Consider the following 22,462-nt stretch of genomic DNA (forward strand, 5'->3'; position numbering starts at 1 on the left):
ATTAGTTATGAACCACACTAAAACAAGACTTGCCAAAAACTCTCAGAATATTTGACCATATATCCAGTCTGTACAGAGAACGATATCCCTTCATGCTGAAAATCATACAACTCAGTTCTACACTGGGTATATGAACCTGTCCAAGTAGCCACAGGAGAGGCCAGCTTACCCCAGTTGCCTCTGCTTTCTCTGCCCCAGTGGTTTTTACTTGAAGATGCCAAGCTTGGGCCAGCTCTGACACTGACTCCTTAACGGTTTACAGGTGAATACATTTATAAGCCACAATTAAGAGACGCCATCTGTGCTCCCTTGGAAAGTCTCTCCCCAACCATGGCACATACTCTGTCCTAACATCCGTCCCAGGATCTTGTGAGATTTCAAATCACTTGTAAAAACCAACGTAGTATACGAGTGATATGAAAAGAATACACCTTCAAAATCACTTTCACACAAGATTTAATAAGTAGAAAAATGGCAGGAAAACGCATAGTATGTCAGAAGTGATTTTCCAACTAAACAGGCCATTTATTTACTGTTAGAATGAGTCATTACTGTTAAAAATGAGCTAAAGATTCTTTTGAAAAATTAACTTTAAGATTATGCCACATGGTTCTAATATAGCTTTAAGTCCTGAGTGTGTTATTCTCCCTGGTTTGCCTGTGTTTCTTCAGGATCTGCAGGCTGGTAGACGGCGCTCAGTCTGCTGCGTGTCCTCCTGCGGCTGGCTGTAACCAGCTCCGGGGACGTGTGGTCCACCCAGGCTAGTCCACTGGCCTGGATATCCATGCTTCTGCGGTTCCTCAGGCTACGCCGCACTGACCCTCGGTTCTTAACCACAGGCTTGAAGATGTCTTCAATATTGAAATTGGCCTGCTGCCAGGACTCTAAGACAGGTTCATTTTGGGCTCGTAATGTCTCCACTGAGCTTAATTCACTCTGTTTCACAGCCAGTGAAGATACGGTCAGCTCCTGTCCTTTTTCCCCTTCTTCTTTATGGTCTGCTGACTGCATTGTCTCTAATGGACCCTGACATGGTTCTTCCTCCTTTTCATTCATCACAGTGGTAGATTTCACACAAAGCGTTTTCTGACCATGTTTCTTTTCATCAGGAGCCTTCAGCTCAGGTTCTTCATCTGTGTCCTTGACTAATTTTGCATCGCTGTGTTCTGCAGTAAAAAAATGACCATTAACCTCCTCATGGTCAGTTTCACACCCAACTATATTCTCAGAAGATTCAGATTGATTGCTGTTTTCATGCATTATCTTCCCTCCAAGTACAGATTCAGCCTGTGGGCGGTCTGTGAGTCTCATTTGTCCATTTAGTTCTTTGTCTAACCCTCCTTCTTGTTCAGATTCTAGTGCATTACCAATTTTGTTCATTCTTGCACTGTTCCAGCTACGACGACGGCCTGCAGGCCTTCCAGTGCTGCGTCTACTTCTCAGAGCCTTTCTACCTGAACTGACTGTTCCTGTGTGGGCTATGGTATCAACACTCTCATCCACTGCTTGTAAATCACCGACTGAATTGCTGACATGTGTGCCCTCATTGGTGGCATTGTTCTCTTTGGGTTGTTGCAAGAAGCGCTTTCGCCATAGAGCAGCTGCGGCCACTAGCCCAGTCGTTACATTAGAGTGGTCTGGGTCTGTCTTTTGACCATGATAAATTCCATGGTGAATGCTGGGAGTTGTAGTTGGACTGGAGTCAGAATTCTCATCTGTGGATAATAAAAGTCACTGTTATTTCATTCACATGCACTACTGAGGTAAAGTTATCTGATGTGACATTAAACAAATTCTTGTTTTAACCTTACGTCTATGGGGCATTTTCCTTAATACAGTCTAGACTATGTATTTACCTTTACCCAGTCTAAAAGCTATGCAATATAGGTGTAGAGTTAATTCCCCTCTTGGAAAACTGGCTCTGTGGGATGCATCTATTTAATTCAATTAATTACCAAAAACATTAGTTCAGTTGCATTTTGTAAATGTAATGGCTAAAACCCAAGCAAATAGCCACTTCTTTCCATATAAAGTGTTTTGAGTCAGGAAGCTTTCTATTAAAAGTACAACAGACACGTCATTAAATGATGGTCTATGGTGAATAATGACCATGATGACAAGTCATCAGCTGGGTATGAAGCCACTTATGAGTTGATATACGTGTGTGTGCGCGTGTTAGAGGAGGAAAGAACAAATGTTGATTCACAGTGTGTTATCAGGGCAAACAGAACTGAATGCCAGGATTCTGAGCTCACACATTCAGACTTCTGCTAAAAGCTATAAATGCTACACTTACCACACCGTTAAAAGGGGACATATTACACACATCTTTCACAAGTTAAAAGCTTTTGGGTCTTAATAAATGATAGTATTTGGCCACAATACCACAAGGATCAAACACAGCACTTTTTTTTTACCCCGTCTAAGCAGCCACGTTCACAGCCAGTATATTGTAACCAATTTCGCTAGGTTCTCTTTTTCTCCACTTTTGTTTTCACATTATACAATCTGTATGCTAATTTCTCCATGCTTGCCTTGTTTGATTTGCTGTTTCACCTTGTCTTCTCACTAGTATGGAACCCGCGCTCTGATTTAAGGTACTCACAGGTCCAAAGACTCAGATCAGAAGGCAGGAAATGGCTAATTCACTACAAAAAAACATCAGGACGACTCGTTTAATCTCATGCCATCAGATGTAGGCAGAAAACAAAAAAACTGTTTGGGTTGTTTAATCTCACAGTTTGTGGGTGGGTAGGAGCCTAAGATCTCCAAACGAATGAGCTAATACCAAGTGTTGTTTTTTTTTGTATTAACTCCCCTTTAAAATATCATATAGGTTATGGTTATTGAAAGCCTTAATATAATATGCTGTGTTTAATGTAAATCCATTAGATAGGACTGAATGATGCACTGATCTCCACACTGAGCTTGCCTGGATGAGCTTGTGCTGCTGTTATTGTCAAGCGGGAGGCTGCAGACTCAATGATGGGGCTGAGCAGAGGGTTTTTGGAGGCATACTCCCTTTTCCCATAAAGTGACCGGTCCACTTCCTTACTCCCAAACTTTTTCTTTGCTGCAGATATCTACAGAAAAAACAAAAAAACAAAACACATCACTCAAATTATCATGGAGAACTAAAAATATTCTGAATAGATAAAAGCCTCTAGTACCTCAGGAAACGGTTTTTATATTCCCATTACAATTAATATAATAGGCGAAACACTTCAAAAACATCAAAACACTCTCAATCTAAGGCTTTCTGCATCCACAAAACTGCAAGCACACAAAACAGGCAGATGTTTTGCTTTTTTATACATCAGTTTGCAGCATGAAGATAAAGCCCTACAGGAACAAGGCAGAGCTTCCCTTGTCATTAGACGTGTCTATAGAGTCACATGGTCTAGAAGTTATCAAAGTCTAACATAAAGAAGCCCAGCAGTTGATGTTCAGGGCATTTCTAGCGCATTGAGTTCTACAGTTCATTAAATACAGTGTGAAGGATAAAGGGATGACTAAAAGGAAGCACCAAAGCACTATACCTTCAATTTCCCGTTGGCAGATGCTGCAGCTGTGCGAGAGCTCCTCCTGGTTTCTCTCTCATTCTCTGCTGGTTGCTGGAACAAAGATGTAGGCAGTAATAAAGCAACGTTTAAAGGTAAATAACCTAACAATAAATTGCACAAACTGTGTTTTAGAAAATGTGCCTGGATTGGGGGCAGTTTCACTGTAAAATCAATTGGACTGAGTCTGGTGGGCAGTATTGAAAATAAAACAAGATGGTAAACCATAAATTGAAAACACCACAGGACAGTTATTTAACAGACAGACTGCAAATAACAGATGTTGGAAATGCACTTTGCTTTCAGCATAATGCAAGGACTATTCTGGCATCACTTGAGGCAAAATTGCTGCACTGAAAACATAGATGTCCATTTCAAAAATCTAGGACCCGCTGTCTGTATCCAAATACTAATCCAAGAGTGGGAAATATGACAGTGTTTATCGTCATCATGTAAAATTGCCCTATTTTTACAACCAAATATGGATTTCTGAGTAAATCATAGATATTTTCAACATTTGAACATCAGTAACTTGCACTACAAAGAGTGTAAGCACTGCAAAATGTACATTTTCAACATATCTCAAGCCATATATCAATCTCATAGAAGAATGGAAACTCTGATTTGGAGAAAAAGGCAAACTTCTAACCACTCAAGTTGTTCAACATGTCTGTTAAAATGTTCTTCCTGGCTACCTCAGCACATGCAGAGTGCTACAAGACAATAATTTGTTTTAGAAGTGCTCTACATAAGGCTTGCAGCAGCAGGGCACTGCAATACCTTTCTTGCTCACACTGTGCAAAACATTTCCACTGCATTGAGCTCTACGGCTCATTAAACACAGTGTGAAGGATAAGGGGATGATCAAAAGGACGAGTGAAGCACTATACCTTCATCTTTCCTTTGTCAGAAGCGGCAGCTGTGCGAGAGCTCCTCCTGGTCTCTGTCTCCTTCTCTTTCTCTGCTGGTTGCTGGAACATAGCGAAGACATTTTTTATTATCCGAACAAGTCCTGACACTCTGAGCTTTACTAAGGTGCCTGAGAACAAATTTCACTGGAGTGATTCAGATGGCTTACTGGGAAATAAGTAAGACACCATAATAAACACTCAGTATGTGGACTTTAAATTAAATCATGACACTACAGGCATCTTTAACTTAAAAAAAAAAAAAACCACCCTGTAGAAAAGGCTAATTAAACACACTAATTGTTCCTAATAGCTGTAAGTACATTACTAAAGGTTGCTGCTAACGATGAAACATGATGTTATCATAGCAAATGCTACAATGTACCTTGTAAAGAGCCTTGCAAAGTGTTCACAGTACGAAAGCTCTACACTACCTTTCTCTTTCTGCCACGAGAGCGAGGCGTTTCAGTAGTAGACACAGGAGACTCTTGCTGACTTTGTTGCTGAAGGTCAGGCTCTGGCTCTGCTTCTGGTGTAAACCAAACACACAATTCACATTTTTAAACTTCTGACACTCTCAAAACTAGTTGATCATATATAAGACTGTATGGTGTTTCTTCAAAAATTCAGTTGAACAGGGTGGAAGGATAATTGTCTCAGATTCTTTTCTGACTGACATGAAATACTGAAACTCTTACCAAGGCTTTAAATCTGATGTAAATTTATTTGAAGAAGCTCACTGAAAAATACATCATCTAGCAACACCATATAATGCTTTCATATCACTGCAAGTAGGAGTGCATTCCTTCATTCCTGTATTCAGGGATAAATGTGAATCAGACTCTCTCTCTATTTTTTAAATTTCTTTAAGTAGATCACTTTGGTTTTGGTTTGATAGTGCCCCATGGATCTGATTTTTAATTAGAATATAGTCCTAGGAGACGATATATTTGGCAGAGGAGTCAGTTCAAACATATTCCTTGACAGCAAACTGCATGACGGAGCTATCCAATGTCCTTCTGCACTAACACTAATGAGTTAATTAGTTGCTCATTACTTTACTGCTAAAGTAGACCTTTTTAGATTTTATCAGAACCTGCTTTTGAAAGTGTAGAATCTGTAGCCTTCATAAAAATGTCTGTTTTGGCACTGAACATCAGTAACATCAGTACAGAAATATGTCTTGAGGAAATAATTCTAAGAACAAGGACATTACTGTTAAACCTGCGAAAAAGAGGTGCTATGGTTTACATATCAAATGAAATACATTTTTAACCATAGAATTACATACTAAACAAATTCTAAATATGAAGCATCTCTTTCCCAAACTAGAGCACAGTAATGGATGACAGAGAAAGTTCTGAGAACCCACAGGTGCCAAACATACATAAAAATCTAAAAATCCTGCTCACACTTTGTGGATTTTATATATCACCAGCTGTCAAGGAACTTTCCATTTACATCCAGGATACTACAGCTGTGCACAATGTTGCCATGTTATACTGGCTGTTGCTTCTGTTTATACCAACATAGATCATGAAGAACATCTAGAATGTTATTCAGCATAGAGAAAAAAAAAAGTACTTATAAATTTTTTGCTGAGTCTAACAACATGCACCTCAGAAACAGCTTGATTAATCATAGGCCTGGGATGAGGGAGGGAAGTAATTTAGTTCATTGGAACATAACAGTAAAACAGAGCCAACTAGCAATAAATACAATTAATACAGACCATAATCTATCCAAACCTGAGGCAATGGACTGATACAGAGATAATCATACTGAATTAGGTATTGTAGAGAAAGAAAACACTAGTGCAGGTGTACTTCAGGACCAGAAGGTAAGAAATAATAATCCAATCCCTTCCCCTAGACAAGAGGTGAAATAGTAGAACTGTATATCCATTCTGTTCCTCTGTGGCCTGCAGTTCTCTGATTAGACCCTTATAGAGGCACTGTGCCCTAAGACCTATACTTTTAATTAACAACTGTAATGTATTGCTCTGTCATAATAAAATATACTGACCCTGACTGAAATTTAAACACTTTTCCCCCCAAACTGCCAAAACAATAATTCAGTTCCACCTCTGCTGTGTCAATATCCGAAAGTAAGAGGACACGTCACAGTTTGCATTTCAGTTTGCATTGACAAATGTTACACCCCCCCCCCAATAATGAGAGAGAGAGAGAGAGAGAGAGAGAGAGAGAGAGAGAGAGAGAGAGAGAGAGAGAGAGAACGGTACTGGCTGCTGGTCCTTGACGATTGTTAACTCTCCCACCTGCCTCATCTCTAAACCTGCACAGCACTGCAGTGACACACCGCACCCATTTTTGAGCATTTTTAAGAGTTGAACTAGGTGTGAAATTGCCTGAAACCAGTGGGGTACCGTCACTCTTTAAGAACAAAGTCACCTGGTTAGAAATACAACATACATTCATAGAAGAGAAAGGGAAGCTGTAGGATTTACTCAACAAGAAAAGATCTGCAGTGACAGGAATGTGAATTAAGTCTCTGCCAATTGAACAGCCTCCTGAAACCTACTGGCTAGAACTATGACAAATTCAAAGACAGTGTTCATAAACCGTGATGGAAGAAGCATTGAGAGAGAAAACACCCTACAGTATAGACTTCCCTGTTACCCACAATGAAATGAATTGACAGTTTTTGCTGAAGCACTCTATTCAGGCCAGCAAAAAGCTCATCATCCTAAACTGAAGTACTCCACACAGGCTTGTTTATTTATTCAGTTATTATAGAGTCATTTTAGAAGACTTCTGTTAATGAACACGATGGACTTTAGAGGATAGCCATAGGCCCTGGATGTAAGGGCTACTTTTTTCGTGAAACACAGAACAAATGGCTGAACACAACCTAAAGCAACTTATCTTAGCTATTTTTACTGAACAGCAGAGAAATGTTAAGATGTTTCAATATATTATATATAAGATTTCAATATTTTCACCTGCAAAAGCGATGCCAGGAATACGCAAAAAAATGCAAATAAGCCATTAAACAAATCACCAGCTAATTTCCGTCAGGGGAAAAGAAAATCATCTGTGATTCATTGCTGTGACTAAGTCTTTAAGTCCCTGTCGGATCAGTATTTAACCTTGTCACTAATAGATCACAAGTGTGTTTTTTTTTCTTTCATTTGGCAATATGCCTGATGGAAAGTGGAATAATTATAGAAGTGTATTTTTAAACTCTGCAGCTAATTGTCACCTTTGAAAGGTAAAGAATGGTCAGCAGTAGGTGGGGGCAGGTGGTCCTCTTCCTCTTGGAAAGCAGTGTTCATAAGCCCAGGTTGTGCAGTTGGACACTTATGGTGCAGTGTCAGCTCAGGGCCTTCAGCCAAGGAAGTGTCTGTGGAGCCAGATTAATAGATATCAAGACTCAGCAATATGTTTTTGCATCTTATTCTATTAGCATTGACTACTATATGACTTTGCATATTTATATAACCACATAATGTATCTTATTACTGAATATATATGTATTGTTATACAGACTTCAGGTTGTTCTTGCAATCCATATATATTAGTACATAAAACTGTTTATTTAAAATTTGCTTACTATAACATTTTAGTGGGAACTCTACCAGAGTACTGTTTATATCAGAAACATTGTGTATCAGTCATATTAAGCGCACAAGAAGCAGATGACTGAACCTCGTTTAAAATTCCATTAAAAAGAGTTTAATAAATTACCTTTGCTGTCAGCTGATGGATTATCAAATTCCTCATCCATAATGGGGAAACTGATCTGAGGGCAGATGAATTGATATCAGTTTTTCCAAAGGCATTTTTGAAGACTGAAAAATGAAGGCACAGGCTTACAGGCCACTGACTATGAATATCCATGTCATTTTCTGTAGTTAATCATATACCCACTAGACTGTTAGTGTCTGGTGATAATTCATAATTTCCTACTCTGAAACCATCCTATCATTTGTCTTTTATTTATAATTGTATGCTTCTCCCCTTAATCTCTTTACATTAAAACCCAGAGCACAACAGTAACACAACTTTCTCCACCAAACACTAAGAAACCCATATACTGGGATGTTGTGTCACAGCTTTGCATATTCTCATTCTTTTAATATAGTTCATGAACCAAGATTAATTGCTTCATTTAAATTTATTTAAAAATAATTCTAGTAGGTGGTTAAAATATAAATAAAAAAAACTGTACCTCATTCAGTTTACACAAACAGAATAACACTATTTTAATTCATGCAATAACATTTAACTAAATCAACATACAACTGGCAAAATGTAGGCATTAGGACTTTTGCCCAAAAATTATTGTAAATTTATTAAGAATTTATTGACATCTAATATAAATCTTATTGTAGCTGACTGGGCAGGATGGATATAACAAACAGCTGATTCAACAAACAAAAACAATAACCTTTTCGATTTCCAGGAAGACCTCATCATTGTCTACTTCTGTGGACCTGCATCTGAATGTAGAGAGGACTGGAGAAGCTCCATTATTGGGGCTATTGAAGTCTGGCTGCGGGAGAGGAGGATCAAATCTTTGGGGCGTTTTGCGAAGTGAGCTCTTGCGTCCGGTTGATGTTGGAAGGCCCATGGGGGTAGCTCCTTTCCGAAGTGGGGTGCTGGGAGGAAGAGTCTTGTCAAAAAACTCAGGAGACAGGGGCACACCAAAGCGAACATGCTTCTTCTTGGACACAGAAGAAACCTCAATGTCATCTGCAAAGACACAGATTTCTTAAGGGATATATAGAATGTAATGCAAAATACATATATAATGTGTACATATTATAACACTGCTTTATAACTGTCACAAATTTGGCCAGACAAATACTCACGCTAACTCAAATGAAGCAAGAGAGAATGCTGTAAGTCCAAGGTATTATCCACCTATTTCAATCTCTGCGTTTTGACCTTCTATCCGTTTTTTTAGAAAACATTCTCTAAAGCAGAAGAACTGAAAACTCCTTTTAAAATGTTTGTTTAAATGAGGACATATTGCACCATATTTACACATTTCCCCGGGGTTTAAATGAAATATTGGTGACAGACCTTGTACAGTGATCAAACACAACCACCAACACTGAGCTCTCCCAATTTTAAACAGAGATGTTCAGAATGACCAATTTCAACTACTATTCCTTTAAATGAGAATGAGCCACAGCTTACACTGAGTACGCGATTGCAATAAGCGAGGAGTAGAAGAAACCATTTGGCCATCTTATTTTCACCATATTTCCTCAGTATTCATATTTCTTAGTGTTTTTTGTGTTGGTTTTGCTTGGTTTAACCTTGATATTGCCCTCTCCTATAAAACACGGGTTGAGTGATGTGATGGGAGATACTCAAATAAGGTGCGGGACAATCCTAAAGTGCATAAGATGCAGCCAGATATCAGACTGACTTGTTTTCTCCCCATGTTTCAGACTTGGATAGAACACAGAATGTCAGGTAACCAACCATATTATTATTCACACACACTAAAGTGATTTATTCCCTCTAATGTGTTGCCTTTAAATTGAATGTAGCTTATTTTTCCCATAAACCGCAGAGAGGTCATATCAGAACACACCAAAGTGACGTGAACTTCATTTCAAAACATTAATAAGGAAACGGTGTGTCACAGATGCAAAGCACCATTCTTATAAAGAAACATAAGTTGTATTGGTGTTTCCACTTAAGTAATGAGTACTATTCTGTTTTTCAAATTAACAACTTCACTGGTTGGAACTTTTTCTTTGTTGAAGTGGCCACATCGACCTTTAGTACAACAACCCAGCAGTTTTCAGCTCCAGTCCTGGTGAGGAAAAGTCCACACAGACAAATCAGCACATAATAAAAGATCTTCATTAGCTGGATCAAGTCGGCTGGGACACAGAATACCTAAAACTGTGGACAATGGACAACAAAGGACAATGGCTCCTCTGGACTGGAGGAGAAACCTGTTTCTAGTAAACTACTGCTTGTTTAAATTGAAAAATCTACCTTTTTGTGAGATGCTTTGCATTAGAAATACCTCAGTGATTCTACACGTGTGACTCAATAATTTAAATATGCTCAATTTCAGGTAAAGATTTTTAAATGTAACATAAAATATACAGTTAATGAAACAAACAAAACAGCCACACATTTGTTTTAAATATAATATATTTTTAGTCTTAACCCGAGTACTCAATCTAGTATTCAGATACTGGTACCTGAAAAATAACCAAGTAATTGATAGTCTGTGCACACCCCATGTCAGAGATACCCATCATAAAAGGGCAGAAGAGATTATTAAAAAATAAATAAATTTAAAAAATGAGAGATCAGCTCTGAAGGCACCTGTCATGTTGTCAGCACTCTCTTTCTTACCTGTTCTGATAACCTCAGGCTTTGACAGCATGGGGAAAGACATAAGCTGAGACTGTGAGTCCAAACCCGGTCCCGGTTTTGGCTCTGGGCATTTGAACTCTGAAGAGAGTGCCTGCACAGTTAAGAAACAGTAAAAAAAAAAAAAAACAACCACACAGAAGGTAAATAACTGATCAAGCATCCAAGACCATAACTGTTGAAATTTGGTCTTGGGGCCATTATAATGTACAGTAGGGGTGAGAATATGATAAAAGCTTGTTGTTGTGATACATTATATCCCACTCTCTTACTGAGTGTATCATGGGTTTATTGAGGGGGAAAAAATGGCAATAACACACAGTCAATTAATAATGTAGTGCATAGTAACTGCATAAACCAAATTCAAGCAGGGTCAGGAACTAATAACAAATGCAAAGAACTGAATGAGAACTATGCTCACTCCATAGAACACACTGTTCCAAAGTTCTAGTAATTTTGAACATGAAGCTCAAATGTAATCATTTTGTTGATTCATGGGCTTTTGCTGCTCCCTATGACCTCCCAAACTGTTTGTGAAAATGTTCTAAAAGTGTTAATTATCAGTCTTCTAGTTTCATAAAACTTTTCTATCCTTAAATTTAGTTAAAAAAACAAACAAACAAAAAAAAAAAGATTTCTGAAAGACCCCCCTTCAGTGAAAATCGGGTTCACAAGACCATATATATAGTTTTTTTTTTTATCTAGAAGATGTATTATTAGTGAAATTAGCACTTATATAACCTGGCAAATACCAACAGATTCTGACATCATAAACCTAATCAACCAATCCCATCAGTTTGTATTGTGGGGTGATTGTGATATCATTAGCAAAATGCTATGGTGACAAAGCATTGCTTTACAATGACATTTTCCACTGTGTTCAATTTCTATAGCGCTTTTCACAAACCCAAGGACAAATTATTTAAACAAATTACTACCTTTAGAATGTTGATGGTGACTTTGTATTCTTATTTTCTGTTCCACTTAAATGCAACAGAAAAAGAAGTTATTTAAGGAGGAACAGTGCTGACATTGTCACTAATTTTGAGTCATCATGCATGTATACAGTAACAAGTAACTAATGCTGTCAGCAAATTATGATATTAATGTAATTTCATTCCTTCTACTAATGGTTTGTTCTTCCCCCTCCTGTTCTGTCTTAAGCAAAGCATACATGCTAATTTTGTAGGCTATATTTTGTAAGTCACATTACTGTTATAATGCATTCTTTGTTTGGACCTCCTAAATATATTGGACATTTTATATGTCAGAAGTATTGATATAGGTATATGTGACACTTTATTATTGACTGAACTTTCTTTACATTATCTTTTTTTTAAAGATCACAAACAATGTGGGTGTGACTTAAAATTTGTGACATCAGCCTATGTTTTGGAACACAGCATGCTTCTTGGGTCACTGATGCCCTGTGTGTCCAAATATTTGTAGTCACCCCCTATAATGAGAGAGTTTGCCTGCTTTAAGGCAAGCCATGCAGGACACACTAGGTCAGTTTTGCAGACACATCTTGTATAATCTCCCTAGAAAAACATGTTATAAAATGAGATGCTACGAAACAGCTGTACACAAGCTTGAGGTCATCCCCAGGAGGTGGAAAAACCCATTAAAACACTATTTCAGTTCTCATTGGCAAGTTAAATAGTTATCCATATGATTCAGATGCATTGCAGCAGTAAAATAAAATGATCACAGAACCACAGTGGGTAACAATTATCACAAAACAGGCATTGTTCCAGTGCAACACAGCTAAAAGTCTAAATACCTGTCTAAGTCTAAAAACCTTTGAAATTAGCTACAATAGATGAGACTTTTAATATCTGGTTATCTTTTCCCTTTATCACCTCAAACAACTTTCTAATTAATGTATTATCATCATGCAGACTCCAGGAGGCTATGAAGTGGTTCAAACAAAAGATTTCATTTTCAGCTTCAGTACTGGATATCAGCGGGTGTTACTGTCACTGGCTATAACGCTTTCAGCGGTATTTAGTTTGAAAGCTAGCTTTTAGTATACTTTATTGAATGCGGTCCTGCATTTGACACAAAACATCTAGGCCTAACGGAATAGAACATACCTCAGACCAGGGCTGATTAGAAAATAAAAGCGTACACCGAAAGCAGACAGGCTCCAGGTGAGATAAAAACAGAACTGAGGCATGGCTGAATACTCATGAGTTTCAAATTCTTCTTGAAAAACTGTCTGATGTAAAACAAAGGGTACTTCAAATATGTCTTTTTTTTTCTTTTAAAAGGGCCAAATTAAAAGAAAGGGTTAGAAAGGGTTACGTACAGCACCTCAATCTGACAGCGGTACAATGCACGCCTGTCTATTAATGTTTTGTGCTGTACAGACAGGCTCTAGATAACCAAGCCTTATGTTCAGCTAACACAGTTTAAATTTAAATAATAAAGCTCTCCTTCAGTATTACAATCAAAAGTTTGGCTCATCCTAGTCAAAAGACGCTTTGTTGTTATTTTAAGTAACAATAAGACAGCATATCCTCCATAGAGAGTTCTACAAATTTAAATTCTTAAGCACAGTTATTGACTCTATCATAACTGAAAAACATTTAGAGCATATTTTGTATTTTTTGCCATACCGGCCAATATGTTAAATACAGCAGAAGTCAGATATGAATGTGCACTAATTATTGTAAGACAAGCTGGAAGTTTAATCACCAAATACAGTCAGTAGTTAAGTAACTGGACGGTTTCCCAGACAGGGATTAAGCCTAGTCGAGGACTACGCTGAACTTTGAATCATGATTCTAGACCAGGACTAGGCTTAATCCCTGTCTGGAAAACTAGCCCATACATTTTATACAGTTTTTGACAGACTTTGATAAAATATATCACAGTCATTTTAATACATCTTGGTATGCATCATTTTACTTTACATAAACAGAACAAATAAACATAAGTAATTATGCTTCCTGATTGCTGCTACTCAATACTAAAAAAAGAATGCCTTACAAAAAACACAGCTTGTTCTGAGCTGACTGTTTTGATCTTCTCTTCTCCTAACACCCTATCAAATTCCACACAAACTTTTCTCCACTCCATACTTGAGGTACTGGATGGAGCTTAATTACTCCAATGTAGCTCCACTGCTCCACAGGCCAATAAAAGGGGCCTTGTTTTCTTTGTATGCAAATTTTGACATTTGTGATGCACATATCAGAATAATATCGGTGTCCACAGATATTTGCTTTTTTAAAGATTATCAGTGTCAGACTCAATGGAGCAAAATAGCAGAGCTGTGGCTCTTATTTTTGTATCACTGAATAGTTACACTGCTAAAGGTCCATTGGGATTTATTTCTGTTTAACGGTTGGACTAATTAACTTTCAACTATTATTAGCTTGAATAGCTCTATTATTCTATTTTATAAAATAGTTATTCAGTTAGCTAAACATATCATTTTATTGTTTGTATACAGCTGGATGAAAGTTAAAATATGACACTTTTGTCTACAATGCAGGATTTCCCACAGAAAAGGGTGGATGACGTTGTCAAGGTGGCCGCCTTTCATTGTCAAGGCGGCTACCCTAACCATAAAGCACTGCGGGAAACCGTGTAATGCCAATTGGGGACATCTTTATTTTATATGTTGGATTCTATATCTACACTGGTAGATATGTACATGTATAATATCATATATTGGCATTAGCCCAGAATTCCCAGATGGGTGCATCTATACTTGTCATTAAACTTGGTGACCTTAAGCTACAGCTGTTCCAAAGCATTGCCTTTCACTTCATGCACTTCAATGGAGATTGAAAAAGCTGTTTCTGTGCAGCTGAAGATCTGTTTCCACATGGGCACATTTTAGTAGATGAATTTGTATACAAGGTGTGACTACAAACATTTAGTTTATCACACAGCACTAATAAACAGCATATTTATATGATAAATATTACTATGACATAACGGTGACGTGAGTTAACAGCTAATATACTGACCCCTGGCTCCTCTGTTTTCTGAAGATCAGAAAGTGGTTCCTCCTGAATTTCCTCTGCACATAAGCCAAGTGGGACCCTGCGGCGTTTCTTAGATGGAGGTGCTGTTGTAGCAGGCTGGTGTCTACTAGTAGTTAGCTGGTCCTCCCTTTCCTCCAAACAGAAATCTGTATCTGCAAACACAGACCGAAGGAAGAACTTAAGAAGAAAAAGCAACTAATCTATTATTCTCCAAAACTACATTCAGTGTGCAATGGAAAAAATTCATAGGACATTTAAAATAAAGTTGTTTTTTTTTTAATTACTCATGACATTCCGACTTGCAGAGTTTTAAACTTTAAACAATAAAATAGAGATTTCCGATTGTTTTTTTAAAAAGCAGAAATCCCACCACGAAACCCATAAACTATTAGTTCAAATGTCATTCAAATCATGGACTTGAGAAATGTATGCTCAGTTATGACCAGAGAAGACAAACAAAAATCTAAAATGTCAGATACAGGCAAATACTGCCACTACTGACTTCACATCACAGACATGATTATGTATTAAAAATATAGATGAAACAAAAATTATATTGAGGAATGAATAGCTTGTTTCCAGTCTGATGTACATCTAATGAAAACCAAAACAATATTAGGCATTCATGAAGCCACCAAATGATAGTAACAGTCCTGGGTGGACAATGATCTATTTCAAGTGCCCAGGCACTCAGTCAGGGACATTAGATGTTTTATGGAACATTAGAGGCAAGTCTATCTTTAGAGAAACTAACCAGTCTGGACATCTTTTGATAAACTGCCGCTCACTCCTCCATCGCCCTCCTCCTCTTTTGCCATCAGGGTGGCAGATTGTTCTAAATTCTCCTCATCTTCTCCCATCAGCCGTTGGAAGGCAGCCATCTTCTGTTTTATGGAGTTGCAGCCTGAAAACAGCGGGCTCGGCAGCATGTGCTTCACAAGGACAAGAACATCAAATCAACACATTGTTTTGACAGTGAATGGAGACTGTATATGTAAACAGTTTCTCATTAGCAGAGTAGAGTCTAGATGCCTGTTTCTTGTGGCTTGATTTTGATTATGGAAAATATACATTAAGAATTATCAAAATAAATGTTGATAAAATTATGTTTTTGCATGATAAATACACACCTGTGGTGTCTGCGTTTTTAGAGCAGCCTTGGCTCTAAAGCGAATGAGGGAATTGGTTTCAGGTGATCCCCTTGCCCCAATATTGGATCGCCGTCTTAGTTTCAGTTGTGCCACTCTGGATTTATCTGGGGATAAACAAAAGTTACTTTATCATATTATAGCCAAGGCTGAATTATTCTGGGCAAAATATGGAATCAACATTGTAACTAATATTTAAATTGCAGCATTGTTTTTTAAATTAGGGCTAATATCTTTGTTTGTTTTGTTATTCTAGACTATATATAAAATCTTAAGTTGTGAATATAAAGCCATATTGTGCCGTAGGACATATTGTGTAAGTCTTTAAAATGTCATAACCCAAAAAACGTACATGTATTTCAATGACTTCTTTTTCATTTAGCAATATACTCTACAGCTAATGTGTCAAACTCAAGGCCCGCAGGGCAAATGTGGCCCGCCGTGTGATTTGATGTGGCCCGCAAGAGCTTTTAAGATCTGATTGACTGCAATCTAGTGGCTGAATACCGTCACTTCACGGGTAACATAATCGGCATGAATCGTGGGAAATGGAGTTTAGGGTCAATACACGCTTTTAGACTTAATTATTCCGCCACTAATTCTAAAGCATGCATTGACCTTAAACTACATTTCCCACAATTCATGCCGATTATGTTGCCCGCTAAGTGATGGCATTCCACCACTAGATTACAGTGTATCATCTTCGATGTGATTTTTTTCAACAAGTGGAATTAAGAAATAGCTACAAATATTGATCCCAAATTGTCCAGGAAAATTTAAATTGATGCCAATGGAAGACAGTTTCAAGAGAGATGGGAAGGTGAATACATGTTTGTGCTTCAAGGAGAAAAACCAGTATGTCTTTTGTGTTATGAGGTGGTGGCAGTTGTCAAGAAGTAAAATTTACGTCAGCACTTTGTACATTTACAGTACAAGCCTCGTCACTGAGTATGAGGGTCAAAAATACAAACACAAAATCATTCATTAATCATAATTATGGTAAAATGTACAATTAATCGTGATATTGATTTGCGCTTACATTGTCCAGCACTATGGTTTAATGTGGGAAAATGCTAAATAAAAGATTGACAGTGTGAACAATAAAGTTTTAAAAAATGATTTAATTGATAACTATACTATTACACAATGCTCCTGATTGCTTAAGTTTAAGTATCGGTATTGGCAAGAACAAAAACATATACTTGTACTCGTCCTTGGTTGGAAAAAAATAGTATTTATGCATCCCTAGTCAAAATAAGTTCCTGTTTAATTTGGCATATTACAATAAAACTCTAATCCTGAATATGACAACCCTATGCAATATCTGGCACTTTAGTAGCCTTAAAAGACACATCAAATGTTCTATGATTTCTTACCTTTTTCTTTGGAAAAAGTTAAAAAGCTGTCTGTTGATATGCTGAAGTCAGATGGGGTGAGTTTTGTAAAATCTGCATCCCCAGCTTCACTGTTCTGCTGGGAAGAAGAGAGGGCACCCAGTGGGGTCCGGCTGCCCACAACCTCAATACTGTCCATGCTGATGTCCTGTTAGAATCTGCTCACTAAACACAAGAAAAGATAAACAATTTAGACATGCATCCTGATTACAGAAGGCGGACTTGTCTCAGAATTTGGAGCCAAAATGTTTTTTAAACAAAAGATGTAAATTGGTCAATAGAGTTGTTTTAATGCACAGTATAAGAAAGACGATAAATAAACTGGATTTATTACAACAGAATAAGACGGATAAAAAAAATCATCATTTAAAGACCAATTTTATAATGTTTATTTTATTAAATAAATTAATTTAGGTATTATGTCATGAATTATGTTCTGTATCTCTATGTTCAGCATCTAAACAGATTAATTCTGGGGGAAAATACGTAGGCCGAGTTGTTATATGGTAACATGTGCATACAGCTCGTATGTCTAAGGCTACGTCCACACGGACCTTTTTTTTTTTTTTTAAACTGGATGTTTTCTTTCCTGCATCATCATGTCAGTACAGTAGTGGGCCATAGTATCTCCAGAGACATCAAAACAACAGGAGCAGACAACAACATGAAAGAAATGTTTAGGCATGTTTAATCTGAAATCACTCCATACTCGCGATGTAGTGCATGAAATAACTGTTTTTTCAGGTTTTTGTCTGGTTTTCAATGGTCCATATTTCCTTCCAGTTGTAAAATGTCTTGTTTCCTGATGAATTTCGGGCTACAAACCCCACCCTTGCTCCAGCCATGTACATGCCTTCTAGACGGACGTGCAATGAATGCGTATGCATCTACCACATTATCTAGTGTGTAGGCACCCTTATTCATATGTATGAATCTGAAATCTAGTGCTATCTGCATGTATGCATTGTAGTTTTATGGCTTACATATTCACTATATAGGGAGCAAGGAGCTATTTGAATTGCATTCTGAGACAAGCATGGTAGATGATGTCAGCATTTCCAAAAAGTTGTGTTTTTGCTGTAAACATTACGCCACTGATCATGGCGTTTTCAATAACCTCCATTTTCAGTGACCTAAAATGCCATTTTTTTGTGGATGAGAGGCTAAAATACAGACAAAAGCTTTTGTGAAAATATTCAGATCCATGTGGATTGGGTATAAATTAAAAGAATAATCAACAGAGTTTTTAGATCATCTGATTAGGTTGATGTTTAGAAGGGGAAAAAACTAATTCAGATTGTCTGGATGTAAAGTGGTTCGTTGCAGAGCAAAGAGACCAATTTTTATAATGCAATTTTGAATTTTATTTACTACCCAAATCCAGCCGTAAAAATGCATGCAACTTCTTGGTTCTTACACATGTATCACTACATAAACAGATCTTTACAATAGAAGTTATGAATAAGATGAAATAAGCCCTGTGTGCGTTTCTAAGCCAAGAACAAATTATTGCAAAGAGTTTAAGGCCAAATGTTTCAAAACTACATAAAAGCAAAGTCTCATAGCATTTGTATCCATTCCACTATAATGACTTTATGTAGTGCAGTATTCAGAGGCATTGAACAACCTCAAATATCTGGTTCCAACTATCAACCCGGTAAATGAGTTTCTCTGTGGAGCAACATCATATCACTTTTGATGCCTTTGTTTACATCGCAAGACTGAATGGTTAACAAGGTTTAGAAACAAAATGGAAATCCAGTATAAAAGTCACTGAGCTCAACTGATAATATCTCAGTCTCATCTGTTGGGTTAACGTTAATTTTTTACGTTAGCAGGTGACTTTACTGTAACGTTAGCTAAAACTAAAATAACGTTACCTTTTATCTGACACGTGGGTCTTGCTGTAGACATGAAAAAAAATAAACAGATTTATTACACTTGTGAAGACACTGGAATTGTAAAAGTGCACGTCTGTTTCTACCATTGACAAGTAGTTTCGAAACGGTGCTAATATTTATCACTATATCACATATTATATCACAATACCAACCACCTTAAATAGGGATACGTTGTACTGCTGCACCATTTAAGGTGGAACCGAACATTAGAAAACAAACATCCTCAATCCAGTTTCAAGTGAGCAGACTGTTCATCTATAAATCTAACAGATGAACAGGCGCAATTCATTATAAAAATGAGATGAACAGGCTGCATTTTTGACGTTCGACGCTACGAGTAAAACTGCTGTCTATTTCTTCAACCCCAATAGCGATATCTGCTCTCAGCTTGCAAAATATTGTAGTTTTCATTTGGTGAGTGTGATAATAGTGCAGAATGTTATATTCTTTCTGTAGAAAAAGGAGCCCTAACCGCTAAGGTTAACTTAAAATTCAAAATTCGCTCCTTACCGGGTCTTACAGAAACAAGCCGCCGACTCACCAATCAAAACCTCTGAAAAGAGCTATATAAAAATGGAAAGGACCTCCTTTACTTACAGTAAAGTAACTTGTATCATATTTAAAACATGAAAATGACACTAAAACTAGCAAAATATATAACATAACCTCTAAAATTCAACAGTAAAACTCTAACCGAAGAGAACTACAGAGTACGCCCCTTTTCATATGAATAATCCAATCAGGTTTAAGATCGTTGTCACGTGATAAAAAGCCGTCCAATGAATTGTAACTGAAAGTGATACGCAGCCTCCAGGGTAGCGTAGTGAAGAGACTGGTTGAATCTCAAATCTCATAAAGCTCCCTGCTCCCTTAGTAGTGTGTACAACATAGGTAGGGATTAAGGTAGGGATTAAGGAGCTGTTTGAGACCTTAAAAACAGATCTAATTTTATTTACTGTTGTACTATTATTTAAAACGTTATTATATAAGTGTACTAATATATATATATAAACAAAAAAGTTTAAGACTAACAGATTAAGATTAAGAATAATTCTGAGAAAAAAAGTTAAATAAAGGTTAGAGAATATATAATTAATAATAAATAAAGCCACTATGTCTGCAATGTGTCATTTCTAATTAATGAGCTTTAGTTACCATTTCTGGTTCCATCTGTTTGTGTTATCAGGAAGTGCTGTGATCTTGAGGGAGTATTGTAAATGGGTGACAAATCAGCAAATCCCACAATTTAACTAATGTTTACAGTGTTTCAGCATGGTCCACAGAGAGAGAGAGAGAGAGAGAGAGAGAGAGAGAGAGAGAGAGAGAGAGAGAGAGAGAGAGAGAGAGAGTGTAACACAGTGTATCCAAAGTTTTTATAAATTATAATTTATAAAAAATTATAATTCCAAGTTGGAACACTTAAATATCTGGTACTGAAGTTTGATATCTGGTACTGCATCATATATATTAGACATAGTTAACTGGCTGAGAAGTGAGTAGGAAAGCTCATAATGCTCAGCATGGCGTCTGTATTAGAGCCTTTTAATGAAAAGAGCCGACCAGCTTGCTGATAGGAATAACTGCCCAGTTCCTAATCAATCACTGCTTAGGAAGCCAAGAATGTCAAACTGATTTTAGGTAATGGTCCACTTTATTCTCAATCCAATCTCAAGTGGGCAGTCTGTTCATCTATAAAACAGATGAACAGACGCAATTCATTATAAAAATGAGATGAACAGCTGCATTTCTGATGTTCAGGCTATGAGTAAAACTGCTATTTCTTCAACCCCAACTGTTCTCAGTTGCCCTTGCAAATTGTTGTATTCTTCAGCTTGATGAGTCTGATAATAGTGCAGAATATTATATTCTTTCTGTACTGCTGTGGGCTTTGAATAAATTAAGCATATAAAGAGCTAGGGGACAATTTCTGTTGGAAACCAGGACATTGTTTGTCCTCTATTTTACATTTTGATCAAATATATATCTATGACATCTTATCCTGAGTTTACTAATGAGGAATTATTAACTATTATGCATTGTTTGCCTATTTTGACATTAATGTATGTCAGTATTTTATTTATTATATCTCTGTTATTGGAAAAATGCAAATTTGCTATTGACTTGTCCTTCTCATATTTTTTTTTTCTGTTGAGGTACATGATATATGATTTAATTTAGGACATGGATTCTAACTTCATTTGGTGGGCTGAGATAACACCCTTAGTCTGGGCTCTAAATCCTCTATGAAGTTAAGGAACTCACCTGTAGTGAGAACAGTGGTGGAAGTAAATAATTATATTAAACAACTATATTAAATAATATTAGATAACTGTGAGAAAGACACTTGAAATCTAATGATCTGAAGGGTAGTGTGGTAGAGGGTGAAAATAGAGCAGGATTTATTGTTAAACCCTCAAATCTACCCATGAGGACAACTATTGGCTCATGAGCTGCTGAATGCTCATACATTGTTTGCCCATTGTTGATACACTTAGAGGCATATTTTACTATTTTATCAACTGTGTGTTCCATATTAGAACACAACTTCTGCTTGTTCAGTAGATTTTCAACATTGTTTTTATTATAGTAGCTCACTATTTCAGCATTTTGTTGAATATAAAAAATATTTATTAGATTTAATTAGATTTATGACATAAAATCAATACAACTTAAATCTTGGCTCTGGTCATATTTTTGTTCCTGTATCTTTATTACTTCAGGTGGTCTTCACTGTGGCTTTGATTGGTAGCGTCAGCTGAGGCTTGCCAGCTTATTAAGGCCAGTTGCAGGTCCTTTAAAAAAGCTGTTCACTGAGAAAATCGATGGTTTTGCAGAGAAGGTCTTACCTTGTGCATAGGATTTCAAAGCTATAGATTCTACTGCTGAGCCAAAAGCTTTTGTTTGGAGATGTGAAGCATCACTCACTCACACACATTTAGGAACTGCTTAAACAAGGGGGTAGCTCTTCAGTGCTATTCAAAAGCACTATGTTGCTTGGACATTCTGATTTGAGATTCCCATGCTGTGTCTCAAGGAGATTTATAAACCAGATTACTTGAGCAATAAATGACTGAGTACTTTTTCTTGAGCTGAATCGAAAAATTTGTGCCAAAGGAACCTTTTAGAGGAACACTACTATACACTACTATATAGATACTTTCAACCTTCAAGACACACTTGCT

At 37.0% G+C, this 22,462-nt stretch overlaps 1 protein-coding gene across 2 annotated transcripts; it reads right to left on the reverse strand.

Annotated features, from left to right (window-relative positions):
- Positions 1 to 446: 446 nt before the first annotated feature.
- LOC136676851 (cell division cycle-associated protein 2-like) lies at positions 447 to 19,976 on the reverse strand. 2 transcript variants are annotated; one of them, XM_066654113.1, is made up of 15 exons: positions 19,791 to 19,976; positions 19,260 to 19,283; positions 17,362 to 17,544; positions 15,968 to 16,092; positions 15,592 to 15,769; positions 14,820 to 14,989; positions 10,819 to 10,930; positions 8,879 to 9,183; positions 8,176 to 8,230; positions 7,691 to 7,831; positions 4,903 to 4,997; positions 4,451 to 4,531; positions 3,540 to 3,614; positions 2,933 to 3,083; positions 447 to 1,715 (listed from the first exon to the last, which is right to left on the reverse strand). In XM_066654113.1, the coding sequence occupies exons 3-15, from the start codon at positions 17,516 to 17,518 to the stop codon at positions 640 to 642; spliced, it is 2,721 nt and encodes a 906-aa protein (XP_066510210.1). In that variant the 5' UTR covers positions 17,519 to 17,544; positions 19,260 to 19,283; positions 19,791 to 19,976; the 3' UTR covers positions 447 to 639. The 2 variants fall into 2 exon arrangements, with proteins under 2 accessions (XP_066510210.1, XP_066510209.1); XM_066654112.1 differs by lacking the exon at positions 19,260 to 19,283.
- Positions 19,977 to 22,462: the final 2,486 nt, after the last annotated feature.

This window comes from Hoplias malabaricus, chromosome X2 (genome assembly GCF_029633855.1).
Source record: "Hoplias malabaricus isolate fHopMal1 chromosome X2, fHopMal1.hap1, whole genome shotgun sequence".
NCBI classification, from domain to species: Eukaryota; Metazoa; Chordata; class Actinopteri; order Characiformes; family Erythrinidae; genus Hoplias; species Hoplias malabaricus.